The sequence below is a fragment of the Brachyhypopomus gauderio genome, unplaced genomic scaffold (genome assembly GCF_052324685.1).
Source record: "Brachyhypopomus gauderio isolate BG-103 unplaced genomic scaffold, BGAUD_0.2 sc196, whole genome shotgun sequence".
In the NCBI taxonomy this organism is placed as follows: Eukaryota; Metazoa; Chordata; class Actinopteri; order Gymnotiformes; family Hypopomidae; genus Brachyhypopomus; species Brachyhypopomus gauderio.
The window spans coordinates 1-15,000 of NW_027507017.1; the positions used below are offsets into that span (position 1 = coordinate 1).

At 50.6% G+C, this 15,000-nt stretch overlaps 1 protein-coding gene across 1 annotated transcript in view; it reads right to left on the reverse strand.

Annotated features, from left to right (window-relative positions):
- Positions 1–1,238: 1,238 nt before the first annotated feature.
- Positions 1,239–15,000, reverse strand: part of LOC143502693 (uncharacterized) — a gene marked incomplete at its 3' end in the record, with an annotated part of 76,429 nt that continues 62,667 nt past the window's right edge. Inside the window, exons 5-10 of the mRNA XM_076995354.1 lie at positions 11,208–11,258; positions 10,439–10,522; positions 8,419–8,565; positions 5,255–5,428; positions 2,379–2,453; positions 1,239–1,480 (exon numbers count right to left, since the gene is read on the reverse strand). Of these exons, the coding sequence (XP_076851469.1) occupies positions 1,239–1,480; positions 2,379–2,453; positions 5,255–5,428; positions 8,419–8,565; positions 10,439–10,522; positions 11,208–11,258 (773 nt within the window). The remainder of the gene's footprint in view (positions 1,481–2,378; positions 2,454–5,254; positions 5,429–8,418; positions 8,566–10,438; positions 10,523–11,207; positions 11,259–15,000) is intronic.

Below are 15,000 nucleotides of genomic sequence, written 5' to 3' on the forward strand. Positions count from 1 at the left end.
CAGGAAGAGCAGAAAAGTTCTACTGTTTGGAAGGGTTAGAAAAAAAACCCCTCCAAAATAGACTGCTACTGTTGCTTTGGTGGTTAGTGACTTCCACATACAGCACCCACACCTTGTCACAGATGAAACGAAATCACACGGCACAAAGATGCCCGTCATGAGAGTGACAATCCACTCTCTAACCAGAGAACACCCTCCTTCCTGCCCGCCACAGCCCGGAAACCAAACCAAGCCTGCAGTTCTCCCGGCCGCCATTAGGTGTCTCTCTTTCACTGTGCATGGGCCGCGCCAGCCAGATCCCGCCCACCCGGGGAGGGGGGGGGGGGGGGGGGCTCCCCTCCCGAAAACTCCCCGTCCCCACATAATATATACACCATCATTTGAAAATGGCAGCTTTTTGAAAATTCACCTTGATTATCAGACATTAAAAGTGACTTCTCCGGCGCTGAGTGTCTGCTGGGGGATGGCTGCAGACAGCAGAACAATGCGTCGGGCTGCGACTCAACGCCTCACCGGGCCGTGCAGTCGGAGAACGGGAGGCGAAACCTTTGTTCTCTCCCACATCCAATTATTTTTAACGTGTGCCTCTTTTCACAACAACAAGAGAGAATTTAATTTTAATGCACTCTGGAAAAAAAGAGAAAGGGGGGGGGGGGGGGGGGGGGGGGGATAAACCCTGCATCTAATCCGGATAGGGGGGGGGGCAAAAGTGCTGGACGGGTAAGAAACGAGCAGGACAGAGTGTCTGGGTGCAGGGGACACAACACGAGAGAAACGATGGCTGAAACCGCAAGTTTTAACATGTAAAGGAGAAGAAGAAGTGGAAGAAACCTCTCCTGCAAACTCTCGTGTTCCTGCCCCATACAAGACCTCTCCATCATGGGAGGCGCGGGGAAACAATAGTCATATTGTTAGCATGGTTAAATTTGGTGCAGGAAGCATTAGCATGTGTGCTGGCTGCGTAGTAAAATATATATACACGGCAGCCATTGAGGGAAGAACAAACAAGCAATAAAAATAGCCGAGCTTCCTGATAAAAATGGGCTTGAAAATATGAAGCCAATGGGCTTCACGTTGGAAAGTATGCGCCCAAATATTTTTCTAATTGGACGAGCACTTCGTCTTGCTGTCAGACAGGCAGTAAAAATGCGTGCGGCTCCCAGAAGAGGAGAGGGCTTCGGCGGGCTGGCCCTTTATTACCGCCCCGCCGTGCGTCTGATATATGCTCCACTTCTAACCTTTCATCAGCGCCGGCGGCTGCGCGCCTCGCGGCCGGCCCCTGCCCGTGCGCGCGCAACACGCGTCGCGCCCGTGGAACCCCCAACCACCCGCTCCAGACCGCGCGGCGCCCGATCGCCACGCCGAGGCGGAGCGCCGCAGTTCGGTTTGACCGCGTTTTGGACAGCTCACGGCCCGAGGAGAGCGGGGGGGTACCGTCTTGAGGAACCGTGTAGTCGGGAACGGGCCCGCCTTCTGCCATCTAGATGCAGCACGGCCAATTTACTCAGCGGGGATGAAATGATTGTTTCTTTCTTATCAGCACCGAGGCACCTTGTAGAATAGTGAGAATTCGCAATGAAAAAAACCCCCCACGTCTTTGTCCTCGGGAACACAAAAATCGCACACGCGTGCACACGCACCAGCGCACACAATCTCTCTCACACGCGCGCACGCAGTAAATTAAATCCCCAGTCCTAGGGCAGACACCTAAGCGCTCGTAGGTGTGAGGCACGGCAGAAGCCGTTCTCTGGAGATGGCGAAATTAAAGGGCAGAATCCAGTCTGTTTACGGCTCACACACCACTCTCCTCTCAATCAAATGTTTTATTACCAGTCATTCGGCGCTCGCCGGACCCTAACGCTCTTCTGGGTGGAGAAGGAGGGGGTGTGGGTGGAGGAGGGGGTGTGGGTGGAGGTAAGGATGCCATGCAGATACCCATCGCAGCTCTATTACTGAGCAGACCCGGTTCCTCTAACCTGGAGGTGGACTCCCTATTAACCCACATAAGAGCTCCACTCGCCCTATCGTGTCTCCAGACGTCTGTGGGCAGTGGGCGGCGGTCCGGGGCTCACAGACGGCCGCGCCGTCTGGACAGCTGACATCACCCCCCCTAACGTTCGTTCCTTCCACAGAAGCAGCTAAAGAGCACGAACCCCCCCAACACGCTCGACGTGCTGAACACAGGTGTTCAGGTGAATCGTATGCTGTGCGTAAGGGGTGTGTGGTGTGAGCTCGGGCTGTGGGTGGTGTCCGCGGATGCAGTGTTGTGAAACGAAGGTGAGCAGTGTCTTTAAATGCAGATGGGTATAGTGGGGGGTGGTGGTGGTGGTGGTGGTGTAGGCGTGGTGCTCAGTTAGGTGGACCGATGCTGCACCTACCTGCTGACTGACACAGCTCAGCTCCACCTTAAGCCTGGTCACTTCCTCCTGCAGCTGCTGTATCTGTTCATCTGCCTACACACACACACACACACACACGATGCACGCGCACACACACGATGAGACGATTCAAACAGTGAATGTTGATCATCAAACAGAAACATCTCCAAGGTGAGAGAATAACTCGAACAAAGATGGTGGTTCAGAACAAATAAAGCAGAGTGAAAATGGCTGCTCTGTTTGCCCATAATGAGAAAGGTAGACTGGGGAATATGAGCGGAGTGTGTGTGGTGTGTGTGTGTGTGTGTGTGTGTGTGTGTGTGTGTGTGTGTGTGTGTGTGTGTGTGTGTGTGTGTGTTGGGTTCCTCTGCTCTGCACTCTTCTCATGTCTGCTGTCAGTAATCTGCTCCTGAGCCAGCACTGCTGGGATTCAGAGCTGACGGGAGACGGAGGATGTAAGCGTCATTAAGAACACCACGCTGCCAGCACACTCTGCACACAAAGTCAACAAAGGTGACATGCACTCAGAGAGGTGTGTGTATGTGTGTGTGTGTGTTTGTGTGTGTGTGTGCGCGCATGAATGTATGCATGCGCGCACACACACACACACACACACGGTTCTGTGCATAAATGTTAGGCACCCTGAGAAAATGATATCTAAAGCTACTGAATATGTCAGAGCCGCAAGTCTTTATTTGTTGCAGGAAGAAAAGTGCACCCGTGGGACACCTCGCTGCCGCGGCTTTGACTCGGCCTGCTTTGTGTTCTGTTCGCTGTCCAAATGACGGCACACGGCTTCCGCAGCACGGCGCCAGAGCTGTGGCCACACACCTACACCTCAGCGCGTCTGCGGCAGACACCAGAACTTTCCAGCAAGTCAAACCTTCAAGAGAGTTCCACTAGCCATATCAGAAGTTATAAGTTGTTGAGAAAACAAAACATACGCGTGCACACACACATACACACACGTTTTTATCTAAATATGTTTTTTTATTGTATTAGTGTTTATTTAGGTATATTCTTTCCTTAAATATAAATAAATATAAATAATTTGGTGAGTGATTCTAGGCTGCAGAACATATACACATACTGCATGTACATATATAACTATTATACACACATACACATGCTCATATATGTACATATACAACTATTATACACACATACACATGCTCATATATGTACATATACAAGTATTGCACATACACATGCTCATATATGTACATAATAAAATAAAACTCACAGGTAAATAAAACCACAGAGGGAACTATGGCTCCATTTTCCATTTTCATCTGAATATCAAGGCTATTCTCTGTGTGTGTGTGTGTGTGTGTGTGTGTGTGTGTGTGTGTGTGTCAGCGTGTTACAATCCGGCACCGCAGTCATGCTGAGCACTCATGTTTAAAGAACACACCTCTGTGTGGACAAGGCTCCCGCATCTGCGGGACAGGACGGCGGGACCTGTGCTCTCTGTGGAGCTAATGCAGAGGTGTCTCAGTGAAGTTCCTCGGGAACGTGAGGCCCACTTCGGACATGTTTGTACTGGGGTTCTTTACTGCTGGCTCAAGACCGAGAACCCTGCGGCCTGTCCTCCTCTTCGAGAAGCAAACAAAGATGTCTCCTGTAACCACTTTCCACTAACCACCCACCCCAACAATTATAAATAACTTCCTGTGTGTGCAAACCAAGCCATTGCTAAATGTTTTACAATTTATGTATCCAAACATGTATTATTCATGAATCCAAAGTGTACTTCGCCCGGAAAGATACAGCTGAAGGAACAGTAGTGTGGAGGACATTGGAACTACTCTGATCATGTAGGTTACACTATAGGTTACACTTAATGGGGCTCATTTAAACAGGTGGAGAATAAATCACATTTGAGCACTAGTATCTACTGCTTTATATACCACTGAAAAGTCCAACTACCACAACTACTGCCAGTGCATTCTCACGTATTGCTTTTAATACATAAAGGTTACTCAACATGTTCGCGTCTGAAAGTCTTGCAGTGAATCCTTCGGAGAAAGGACTATAAGCATCAGGATGAAGAAAATGTAACTAAATAATAATATAAAGTAGCATGTCCTTGCAGGTTGGCAGACACGGTATTTTACTGGCTTTCTTACTTTAGGTCCTACTGTAAAGATTGAATGACGATGTAATTAGACTGAAAATCTATAGAAAGCCACATTTAGATCTAAATACCTGTGCACATTTGCTGTTTATCAGGCTATTCTTGCATACTGCGACCAGAAGGACATTGTAGGATGTGTTATTTATAAATATTATTACTTTAGATGAGGACCTTTAAATGCATGAGCTCATTAGTACCTAATAAAAAGTGTTGCACATTACCCTTTGAGGTTATATACAATCAACTCGAGACCTCTCTCGGTTGTATGAACTATGAACTAATGATGGAACAACACAGACACCTGAGCAGCCAGTAGTCCAGTTACTTTTGGTCTCCTGCAGTGGGAGGACTGTGTTTAAGGGCTGCAGTTCCTTCACGGTTCATGTGAATACCCTTGAATTAAAGTCAACAGACTTTAACTCAGTGGTCTGTTTTCCATTTCAAATCCATTGTGCTAAAAAGAGAACTCCAGAATGACGACGACCGTGTCACTGTCTACACGGTTTTGGACAGCATTGCAAGCATGGCCAGATTCTGCTGGAAAATATGTCCATGAGACGTGAAGGTGTGAAGACACAAATCTTCCTTCAAGGGTTACAAGCTATGTGAAAACACTTCGTAATCAACCTGGGCAAACTTCACTGGCTGGAGTTCTTGCATGGTTTAGAACATGACTGTGATGCATCAGCTGTTGATGATGATGATGATGATGATGATGGCGTATCAGAGAGTCCCCTACCCCTCTGCAAGTGTCCTGCGTCCCGTCCTGGTGCCTGCCGAGCTGGCTCTGGGTGGCATACAGCTCTGCTTCCAGTTCCCAGCTCCTCCCTTTAATTTCCTGCACCTCCTCCTCACTGCTTTGCTGCGGTGCTGCTGTTCGCATAGAGCACCGCTCCGCATTGAGTCTCTCCACCTGCAGGGCGGCGACACACACGAACCCACTAAGGAGATGGAATAAATGCACACACACACACGCGCACACACACACACACTAGCAGAGTATGACCCTTAGTGGAGGTGACCCGTTGGCAACGAGCCTGGTGCAGCTCCCCTTTCGCAGTTATAATAAGGCCTAGCTTCCTCTAACCAGCCCTCAGCTATGGCTATGTATAACCCCACCATATCTCCTGCGTCCCACGAGATTCTCACTACATGAACACAAAGCTGTGGTCTCACAGGTTAATGTGAGGGAGGAACGGAGCTCAACAGACACACACACACACACACACACACACACACACACACAAGTGTACAAAACCACAAAACATGCATCAAACTTGTGCGGTCCCTCTTTTATATTAGATCAGGCTGACACAAACGGGTCTTCCTGAAACCACTAGCCCGTTGTTCTTCCCGCAGTTCAGCTGTAATAACGAGCTGTTACAGGCACCCAGCAATGGAAACATTTGAAAAACTGCAAAATTGTCTGCGTTGGGAGTCCCTGCAGACATATACAGACATGCATGTAGTCCTGAATGTAAGATATACTTTATGACACCCTGCTGTGCTGTAGCATTCATGTCAGATGCACCTACAGTGAAAGATGGTGGGAGGAACAGCAACAACAACACATCATGTAGGTATTTGGGATTTTTGAAAACACCTGATAAGCACTAGCATGGATTAGCACTAGCATGGATTAGCACTAGCATTGATTAGCACTAGCGTTGATATGCACTAGCGCTGATTAGCACTAGCGTTGATTAGCACTAGCACTGATCAGCACTAGCGTTGATTAGCACTAGCACTGATTAGCATTAGCATTGATTAGCCCTAGCACTGATGTGCTCTAGCATTGGCAAGCCCATGGTGGGGGCCAAGGTGTGCTACCTGAGCAGCCCAACAGATCTTAATGGTCCCCCTGCATGTGGACCATCAGTCCTCTCGTCTCGCACAGCTAGAGACAGAGCAGAGACGAGACTGAGACGAGACGAGACGCCACACAACTGGGCTCCAGAGCAACTTCCCTTAACAACTCGGAGCCATCAAGCACACTTCACAGTCCACAGTTTACAGCCATATGTGTTTTCTGAGAAAACACTACACCTTAAGCTTTCAGTAACAGTTTCATCAAGCATGCTAATGTGTCTTAATGGTGAACAGGAAATGAGATTCCACCAATTAGCATAACTGAATTTGCATTCAGTTGGGCAGTTTTTATTGCTCCATTTTCTAGGTATGAAAGCATTTCCCTGCAGGTTTGGAATAATTTGTGCTTGTCTAAAATGACAATTTTATTTTGATGTGCTTTAACATTAGGCATTGTTTCTCTGTGTTTTTAACACATTTGTTTGCAACAGTTCCAGATAACAACGAGATCTGGATTTTAATTGACATGTTTCATGTGATATAAATTAATTTATTTAATATTAATTACTTTTTTAATTAAAAAAATTAAAAAGGGAGCCTTCATTTACATACCGTCTGTCAGTACAATGTCTGTTAGTGAGCTTTTTTTAATATTCAGACAGTATTTTTCAGTTCTTTTTATATTCATATTTTTTAACTCCATTATATCCTGTTTGTGTCCTGACAAATTCTCATGAATGCACATGAAGGAATATTTACAAACATGATGAGCACCACGGTTAGCCACTTTAATGAGAGCTGGACAGTCTGCAGTTCAGCTCAGTTAGCCTGCTCTAGAACAGAGCTGCACTCAATCCAAATCCCCCCCCCCTCTCTCTCTCTCTCTCGCTCCTCGCACTAGTCTGCCATGACGCCTAGCGACAGCTGACACAGCCCCTGCTGATGGACAGCAGTGGCCCTGCCTCTGATTGGTCAGCAGCCGTCGTCAGGAAGGAGGGGGTTCTGATGCTCACGTTACAAGGCAGCAAACCTGGCGTCAGCCTCAGGCTGGGGACATCGCCTCGTTTGTTTACGTATTCCGACCAGTTGTGCTTGTTTTTGTACATGTGTTAGTTTTTATACCTGTCAAGTAGCTGCCTATGTCTGTGCCTCCGATGTGTTTTGTCTGCCATGGAGCAATCCCATAATAATCTGACGGACTTGCCAACTGTGTGTTACACTGCCTGTCTGCCAGTGTAACTGGCTGTAAGATTTTATTATTTTATTTTTTTTTTGTTGTTGTTCCAGTAAAACCCAGTAAACAGAGACGTCCTGGCACAGCCAGGATAAGCCCATCCCTCCACAGGTGTGCCTGTCTGTGAGAGAAGCAGTGTGTGGGGGGGAGATACACCTGTCTCAAAGTCAGCTCTCGCCCCAGCACGGCGGAGTCTCCTGGAGGGCAGGCACGGCCGACGGCTCCTCGCGGGGTTCTGATGGACCACGGGATTCCTGACTCCAAATGTCTCGTAGTGAGACTCTGATCTACATACTTCTCAGAGTCTTTTTAAAGTTCAGGGCCTGAACAGATATCACTTTATCTTTGAGGTAAAAACAGCAGTTCATATCCCAGAGTGCACCTGTCCTCCTTTTGCCGGAGCTACATCGATATTCAACACCTGCTAACGGGCTCTGGAAAGCAGTCTGGTCACAGTCTCCATCCTGACATTCATCTAGACACTACTGACTACTTTTTCCAATGAAAACCCCACAATACAATACTCTACGCTTCACTTGAAAGCCCAGGTTGTACTGTTACAGGCAGCGGGCCCACACTGACACCTGAACTGTTTCTATGTGAGACTCAAATGTACCTGTAGCACATTCTACTGAAACATAAATGGACTTCTGGATTTTATGCAATTATAAAGGCAAACAGCGTGCTGTAAAACGTTTAAAAAACCGGACAGAAAACGTATAGCCAGAATGTGATCCAGACGGCGGTGCACACGGTCTCTTTACAGAACGCGGAGTGAATAGAGCACATTCATACGAGGGGGAGGGAGGGAGAGGGAGAAGGAGGCCCACTGACCCTGAGCGTGTGGGTGAGAGTCCTACCTGTGCCTGCAGGTCCTGCGTCAGCCGTGTGGAGTCCTGGAGCTCCCTGCTCAGCTGCTGGACGCGGTGCTGTCCACGCTGGACCTCCTGCCGGCTCTCGTCCAGCTGCCTCTGCGCTTCCCACAGCTTCTGCCCCTGGACATCCAGCTGCGGTGGCAGTGCGGGGAGGAAGAGGGGAAAAATCAATCCAGCACATAGCGCGTGGTGGTGGGGCTGGCTCGCGCCGCGGCCCCCTGCCACTCCTCCAGCCCACCCCACCTCCAGTCAGACAGGCTCCCTCCGCTGTCCGTCCTCACACAGCCCGGCACCGCCGTGGACCCCCACGACCGGCGCCGCTCACGCCCACGCACACCCACGAGCTCCGGCCGGCCACGCCGGCTGCGTGCCGAATAAAACGAGCGAAAATCAATCCCCGATCAATCCTCAATCGAATGCGGAATCGAGGCATTCACGTTGGGACGCAAACGCCAACCACAGAAGGGGGAAAGCGACTCTGGTTTCTGGACAAAGCGCAGGGGAATATGGAGTAAACAGCAAACATGAACTACAGGACTACAGGACTGTATTCTGACAAGACATTCAGTCTGTAGCGAAAGTGCTCATTCAGATCACGAAACTTTATAAACATTACAGAAGGGCCCACAAGATCACCCCACAAAATAAATAATTAATCTCCTAATTAAATGCATTGTCACCAGCTTAAGAGAGAGAGAGAGAGAGAGAAAGGGACAGAGGGTGAGAGAGGGAGAAAGGGGAGAGAGAGAGAGATAGGAGGAGAGGGGAGGGGAAATAGCCAAGAAGGAAGAGAGAGGAACGCTGTCAGACCCCTGGTCCTGGTCCAGTCCAACCCGCCGGCGGAGACCCGTTCGGAGTCTGCCCCACCGAGCTGCTGCAGCCGGACACGCACCCGTCCAAAACCGGGAGGCCCACACACCAACCACCCGGCCATCGGCGCCGTCAGCCGCAATCGTCGGAGGCCTGGGAGTAATCCTCACACACTCCTCCGTCTAAACGAAGTGTCCCTGCGCCTGGTTCCGCCAGCGCGTGCTCTCTGGCAAAGAACAAGTCCTAGCTCCTTCTCTTTCCCAGGGTCCTCCTCTTCCATATCCTGCTCCAATTCCTGCAGGACTCTGAACTTCAAAAAATGAGATTAATCCTAAAAAGAAGAAAAAAACAACTAGCCCCGCTCGTCCCGTGGCTCCTGCTTTGGGTATGTGATGTGAGCTGATAACCCAGCCGGGCTCGCCTCGCCTTACCATCGCACGCGCTCTCTCTCCATTCTCCCCTCCTAAACTGATCAATACTTCATTTAAATCATGACATTAGCACACTACAACTGGAAAAAAAGCACACAGAAGGAACGCCAAGACGCTCGTTCTGAGGGAGAACGGGACGGATGCATAAAGAATTCTTGTGATTAGTGGGAACGATTCTTTCATTGGTTTTCTGGTTATTGTTTTTTAATCAGACTTTAAAGTGAGCGCGTTCGGCTCTGAAGTGGCATCGCTGCTTTGATTTTGAACCCCCCACCCCCCCGGCCGCCGCATGATCAATACCACATTTGAATCCCGGCAGAGAAACATAGTTATCTCCTCACGTGGAATTAAATGCAAACGCCGGCGGAGTCGACGTGAGTTTCAGACGTCGGCGTACGCGCCGGCGAGACCGAACGAGGGACTCCGCGCTCCCGCCCCCTGCTCCATTTGCCTTTGGACTTCAGGGCATAATTGCACAATATAAATGCCCCCTCACACATTCATTTATTCATGCAATTTACAGCAGGTGCAATCAATACGTTACTACGCAAAGCAGCACCGCACCCGGACTGAGAACGAGGTAATCATAGAGGCGGGCGGGAGAATGCAGAGTAAAGAAAATCTCGCTTCATTTTCTCCGTCTCATTGGCATAAACGACCACGAGAGATGATGAGAGAGAGAGAGAGAATGGAGGGGGGAATGATAAACAGACAGAGTGAGAGCGTGAGAGGAGAGTGCGATAGGCAAAAGTATGAGGAGTTACCTGAGCACTCTGAGAGTCACGGGCCTGGTGGGAGACGAGCAGGTCTCGCTGGAGCCTCCTGACGCTGGCGTCCCGACAGGACAGCTTCCGCACCAGTGTGGCCAGCCCCCGAAAAACACCGTGCGGAGGAAGACGAGGGGCAGAGATGTGAGGGGCCAGAGGGCGTGAGGTGGTTCGGTAAGAAAAGAGAGGGAGAAAGGCGATCACCCCAGTTACGTGGCGACCATATTGCAGAGTGCCAATGTCAACCAATGAGCAATTAGGCAGACAAAAGTAAAGTTATTGATCGGGGTTTGGGGCTCTCTCTTCCAAGGCTAACTAGCTTAGCTGTGTGTGTGTGTGTGTGTGTGTGTGTGTGTGTGTGTGTGTGTGTGTGTGTGATTGCTGCAGGCAGGGGAAGGAGGGGGGGGTAGACATGCAGACCCGCCCTCTCTGGGCCTGTAGTACTGTGAAGGGGACTGGTCATTACCATTGAGTATGTTATTGATCTGCCTATTAAATAACAATTCATGCCACATTCACTCCCTCTCTCTCTCTCTCTCTCTCTCTCACACACACACACACACACACACACACACACAGCTGTGTATGTTACTACAAATGGCCTACAAGATTGTCAGGTATGTTTTTTTGTCATATAGTGACTATTCATAATGGAAACACAATTTTATTACATTTTATTGCAATTCTGGAATGCTTAAGATAGAGGTTTTGTGTCTACTTCTTTGGTGTGTGTGTGTGTGTGTGTGTGTGTGTTCTGTGCTAGTACCTCACTCTTCAAGAGTTCTATTCCTCTTGCTACTGCAAGATCACTCGACACCTACAGAAAACAACACGCGGGCCGTGTTAGCTCGGGTAACGGCGTGTGGTGACTTCATGCCTCATGCTGTAGTACCTACACGGAGAGCAGTCACCATCACCGGATCTCACGCGTTCCGCTGAGCCTCACGGAAGAGGACAAACACAGACGGCGCGGACGGTCTGTCTGCCGCACAAGCACACGTAGAGAAAAAGGAACAGCTGGTGTGAAATGAAAGTGCCGCCCCAGTCCTGGCAGGACACGGCGAGGAAGCCAGAGACACGTTCCTCCGAGTTCCGGCGCCGACGCGTGCGGAGCTGACGGGAGGAGAGGAAAAGCGGCAGGAACATCGCAGAGAAATGCGCAAATGCCGCTCACCCTTTAACCCAAAGTCACGATCTCGCGCCACAATTAACGTGGTGGGAGATCAGCTCGCTAATGCCGCTAGCCTTCCACGCAGCTTCTGGTGGGCGGCCATGGCCTCATCCACGGACCTCTTCACTGCACTCGATTATCCCCCCCCCCCCAGGACCAAGGACATTCAAGCACACAATGAGGAAGAAAGGACTACACAAGAGCCCCCCCCCCCCCTGTTGAAAAGGTGATGGAGGAACATTAAAACCCAACCTCTTTCTGCAGCCAATGTAGTGCGAGAGAGCGGAAGTCTTTGCACCCTTCAGAAAAGCGCTTATTGATCAAAACAAATCATCACGCCTGTAATGGGTTGCAACCAATGCACAGGCTAACGGTAAATGCATTTCTTACACTAAATAAAAGAGGAGTGAATACTGTCTTTGAAGGGCTTTTTGGGAGGGGGGGGCGTTGGGGGGTGGGGGGGGGGGTGTCTCAGTTCAGTTTTGAAAATCAATAGTTGATATTTCCAGAGAGGCAGAGGCAGTAATGACAGGTGGAGTGACAAAACCTGGCGAAGCGATAGCTCACGCTGCTTCAAACAGACGAGCTTCGGGACACCTTTAATATTCGGACTTTTCACGTCACCCCCGACTAAATCCCTAGCAACCACCATAGCAACACACTCTGACTCCGACGTGAAATGCATAGCAAGTTCCACTCGCCACCAGAAAGATTGAGAGGAGGAGGAGGAGGGGAGGGGGGGAGGGGGGGAGGGGGGCACAGCTGCATCTTAAGGAGGAGGAACCGGGGAGGGAGCGACACAAACCCATAAGACCGTCACAAGGAAACACAGCCCGACACGGCTGTACGGTCCCGGACAATGAGGCACGACATACAGGCACACGCGCCATCTTCAGAACACCTCCCGCTTAATGGCGTTCTCCTCGCCCTCCTCCTGTCTGTTCGTGTAGGAAAGGTTTGGCTTGGGTGTGTTGCCTTATGGGAAACGGAAAAGCTATCAAACGGGTCCGACAAATAAATTAATTAATGAACAAAAGGGGCCATCTCATTAGAGGCAGGATTCCCCTTGGCCACGCCCACCCCGAGCCCCACATCAGGGACCAGCAGGGAGCCGTAATGGCCCCTAAGTCAGCCTCTTCCCCAGGAACCATCTGCTTTTACCCTGCACATCTGCTTTCCTAGCACTGGGGATTCAGGCTCTCAGAAGCTGATGAGTTCAGTCAAACTTCATTAAGTTTATAGCCACGGCCGAGTACTCCCCGGTGACAGCGTCTGGAGAAAGAGCCCCTCACCCAGTAGACAGTGCTTTACTGCTCCATCTCACAGGTGGAGGGGGCACGGCGTTCTCTCTCCGTCTCTGTCCCCCCCACCCACCCCCTGCTTCTCTCTACCTCCATCTCTTTCTTGCTCGCTCTCCCGTCTTTCTTCCTCTGGGGTCAGTGAGGCGAGGGGTCTCACTGGTCTCTTCATCATTCTCCGATTGGTCCACAATAAATCCGGGGGAAATGCATTTATGAATGCATCCATGAGGCTGGGAAATCCATCTTGGGCTGCTGTCATGCGGAGGGGAAGGAGCTGAGAGAGGAGGGCGACCGCGTCCTCATCGTGCCTCCGTGTCCCGCCGCCGCCCCCCCCCACACCGCACCACCCACACACCCCTCCCCAACATACCCCACCCCGACCACCGCATAAGCTCACCATTACAGCGTCGCCATTTTCTCCAACCACACCGCTGGCTGTCGGTGGCCATTTTCTCCCGCAGACAGGAGCTTAGACGCTGGCTACCTTTCTGCCGTTCCACCTGCGTGGGACCCTCCAGCAAAGCCGAGGGGCTCCGAGTGCAGAGGAGGGCAGATCTCTGGCCCGTCCGGTGAGTATTTATTGAAGGTCGGGGCAGGACTCTGCTGAGGTGGGGGCTATTAAAGTGGTCGGGGGCTCATATCTGGTTTAAAGTGGCCCACAGATCTGACAGGCAAGGCTGGAGAGGCCACCATAAATGGATTTCTTCGAGTTTCAGTGGCAGGGAATAAAAATGCTAGCGCCAGACTAACGCAGGGTGGTAGGAGAGTGCAGGAGAGCAGCATGGACGGGCTAGCACAGACGGGCTAGCACAGACAGACTAGCACAGACGGGCTAGCACAGACAGACTAGCACAGACGGGCTAGCACAGACGGACTAGCACAGACAGGTTAGCACAGATAGACTAGCGCAGACGGACTAGCACATACGAGCCAGTACAGACGGACTAGCACAGACGGGCTAAAACAGACAGACTAGCACAGACAGACTAGCACAGACGGGCTAGCACATACGAGCCAGTACAGACGGGCTAGCACAAACGGACTACCACAGACGGGCTAGCACAGACGGGCTAACACAGACAGACTAGCACAGACAGACTAGCACAGACGGGCTAGCACAGACGGACTAGCACATACGAGCCAGTACAGACGGACTAGCACAGACGGGCTAACACAGACAGACTAGCACAGACAGACTAGCACAGACGGGCTAGCACAGACGGGCTAACACAGACAGACTAGCACAGACGGGCTAACACAGACAGACTAGCACAGACAGACTAGCACAGACAGACTAGCACAGACGGGCTAGCGCAGACGGGCTAGCGCAGACGGGCTAGCGCAGACGGGCTAGCACAGACGGGCTAACACAGACGGGCTAACACAGACGGGCTAACACAGACGGGCTAACACAGACAGACTAGCACAGACGGGCTAGCACAGACGGGCTAGCACAGACAGACTAGCACAGACGGGCTAGCGCAGACGGGCTAGCGCAGACGGGCTAGCGCAGACAGAGTAGCACAGTGGGACTAGCACATACGAGCCAGTACAGACAGACTAGCACAGACGGACTACCACAGACGGGCTAGCACTGACGGACTACCACAGACGGGCTAGCACAGACAGAGTACCACAGATGGACTAGCACAGACGGGCCAGCACAGACGGACTAGCACAGATGCGCTCGCACAGTTGTGCTAGCACAGACGGACCACAACACACCCGAGAACTACCTAACCACAGTGTGTGTGCATTAGAATTCAGAGTCATTTAGAACCAGAGAAATCCATCAGATGAGATTAATACCAGGGTTAAATGTCACGTCCTGGCTATAGTTTAGTATCGGTAGCCATCATTTAGAGTCAAACCCATGACCTCTTGTGCCTTCATTTGAAGTTTGGAATACTGCCAAACACTGACAGGTTAGTTCAGGTAACGGAAATGGACTAATTGCTTTGAATGCACAGAAATTATATCAGATCAATAGCTGCCCAGTGTATGTAGATTTCTGCAAAAGACCAAAGATCAAGAGTGAAGTGGCCCACCGTCTTCTACAACACAATGCAGCCTGTACTGCCAATGAC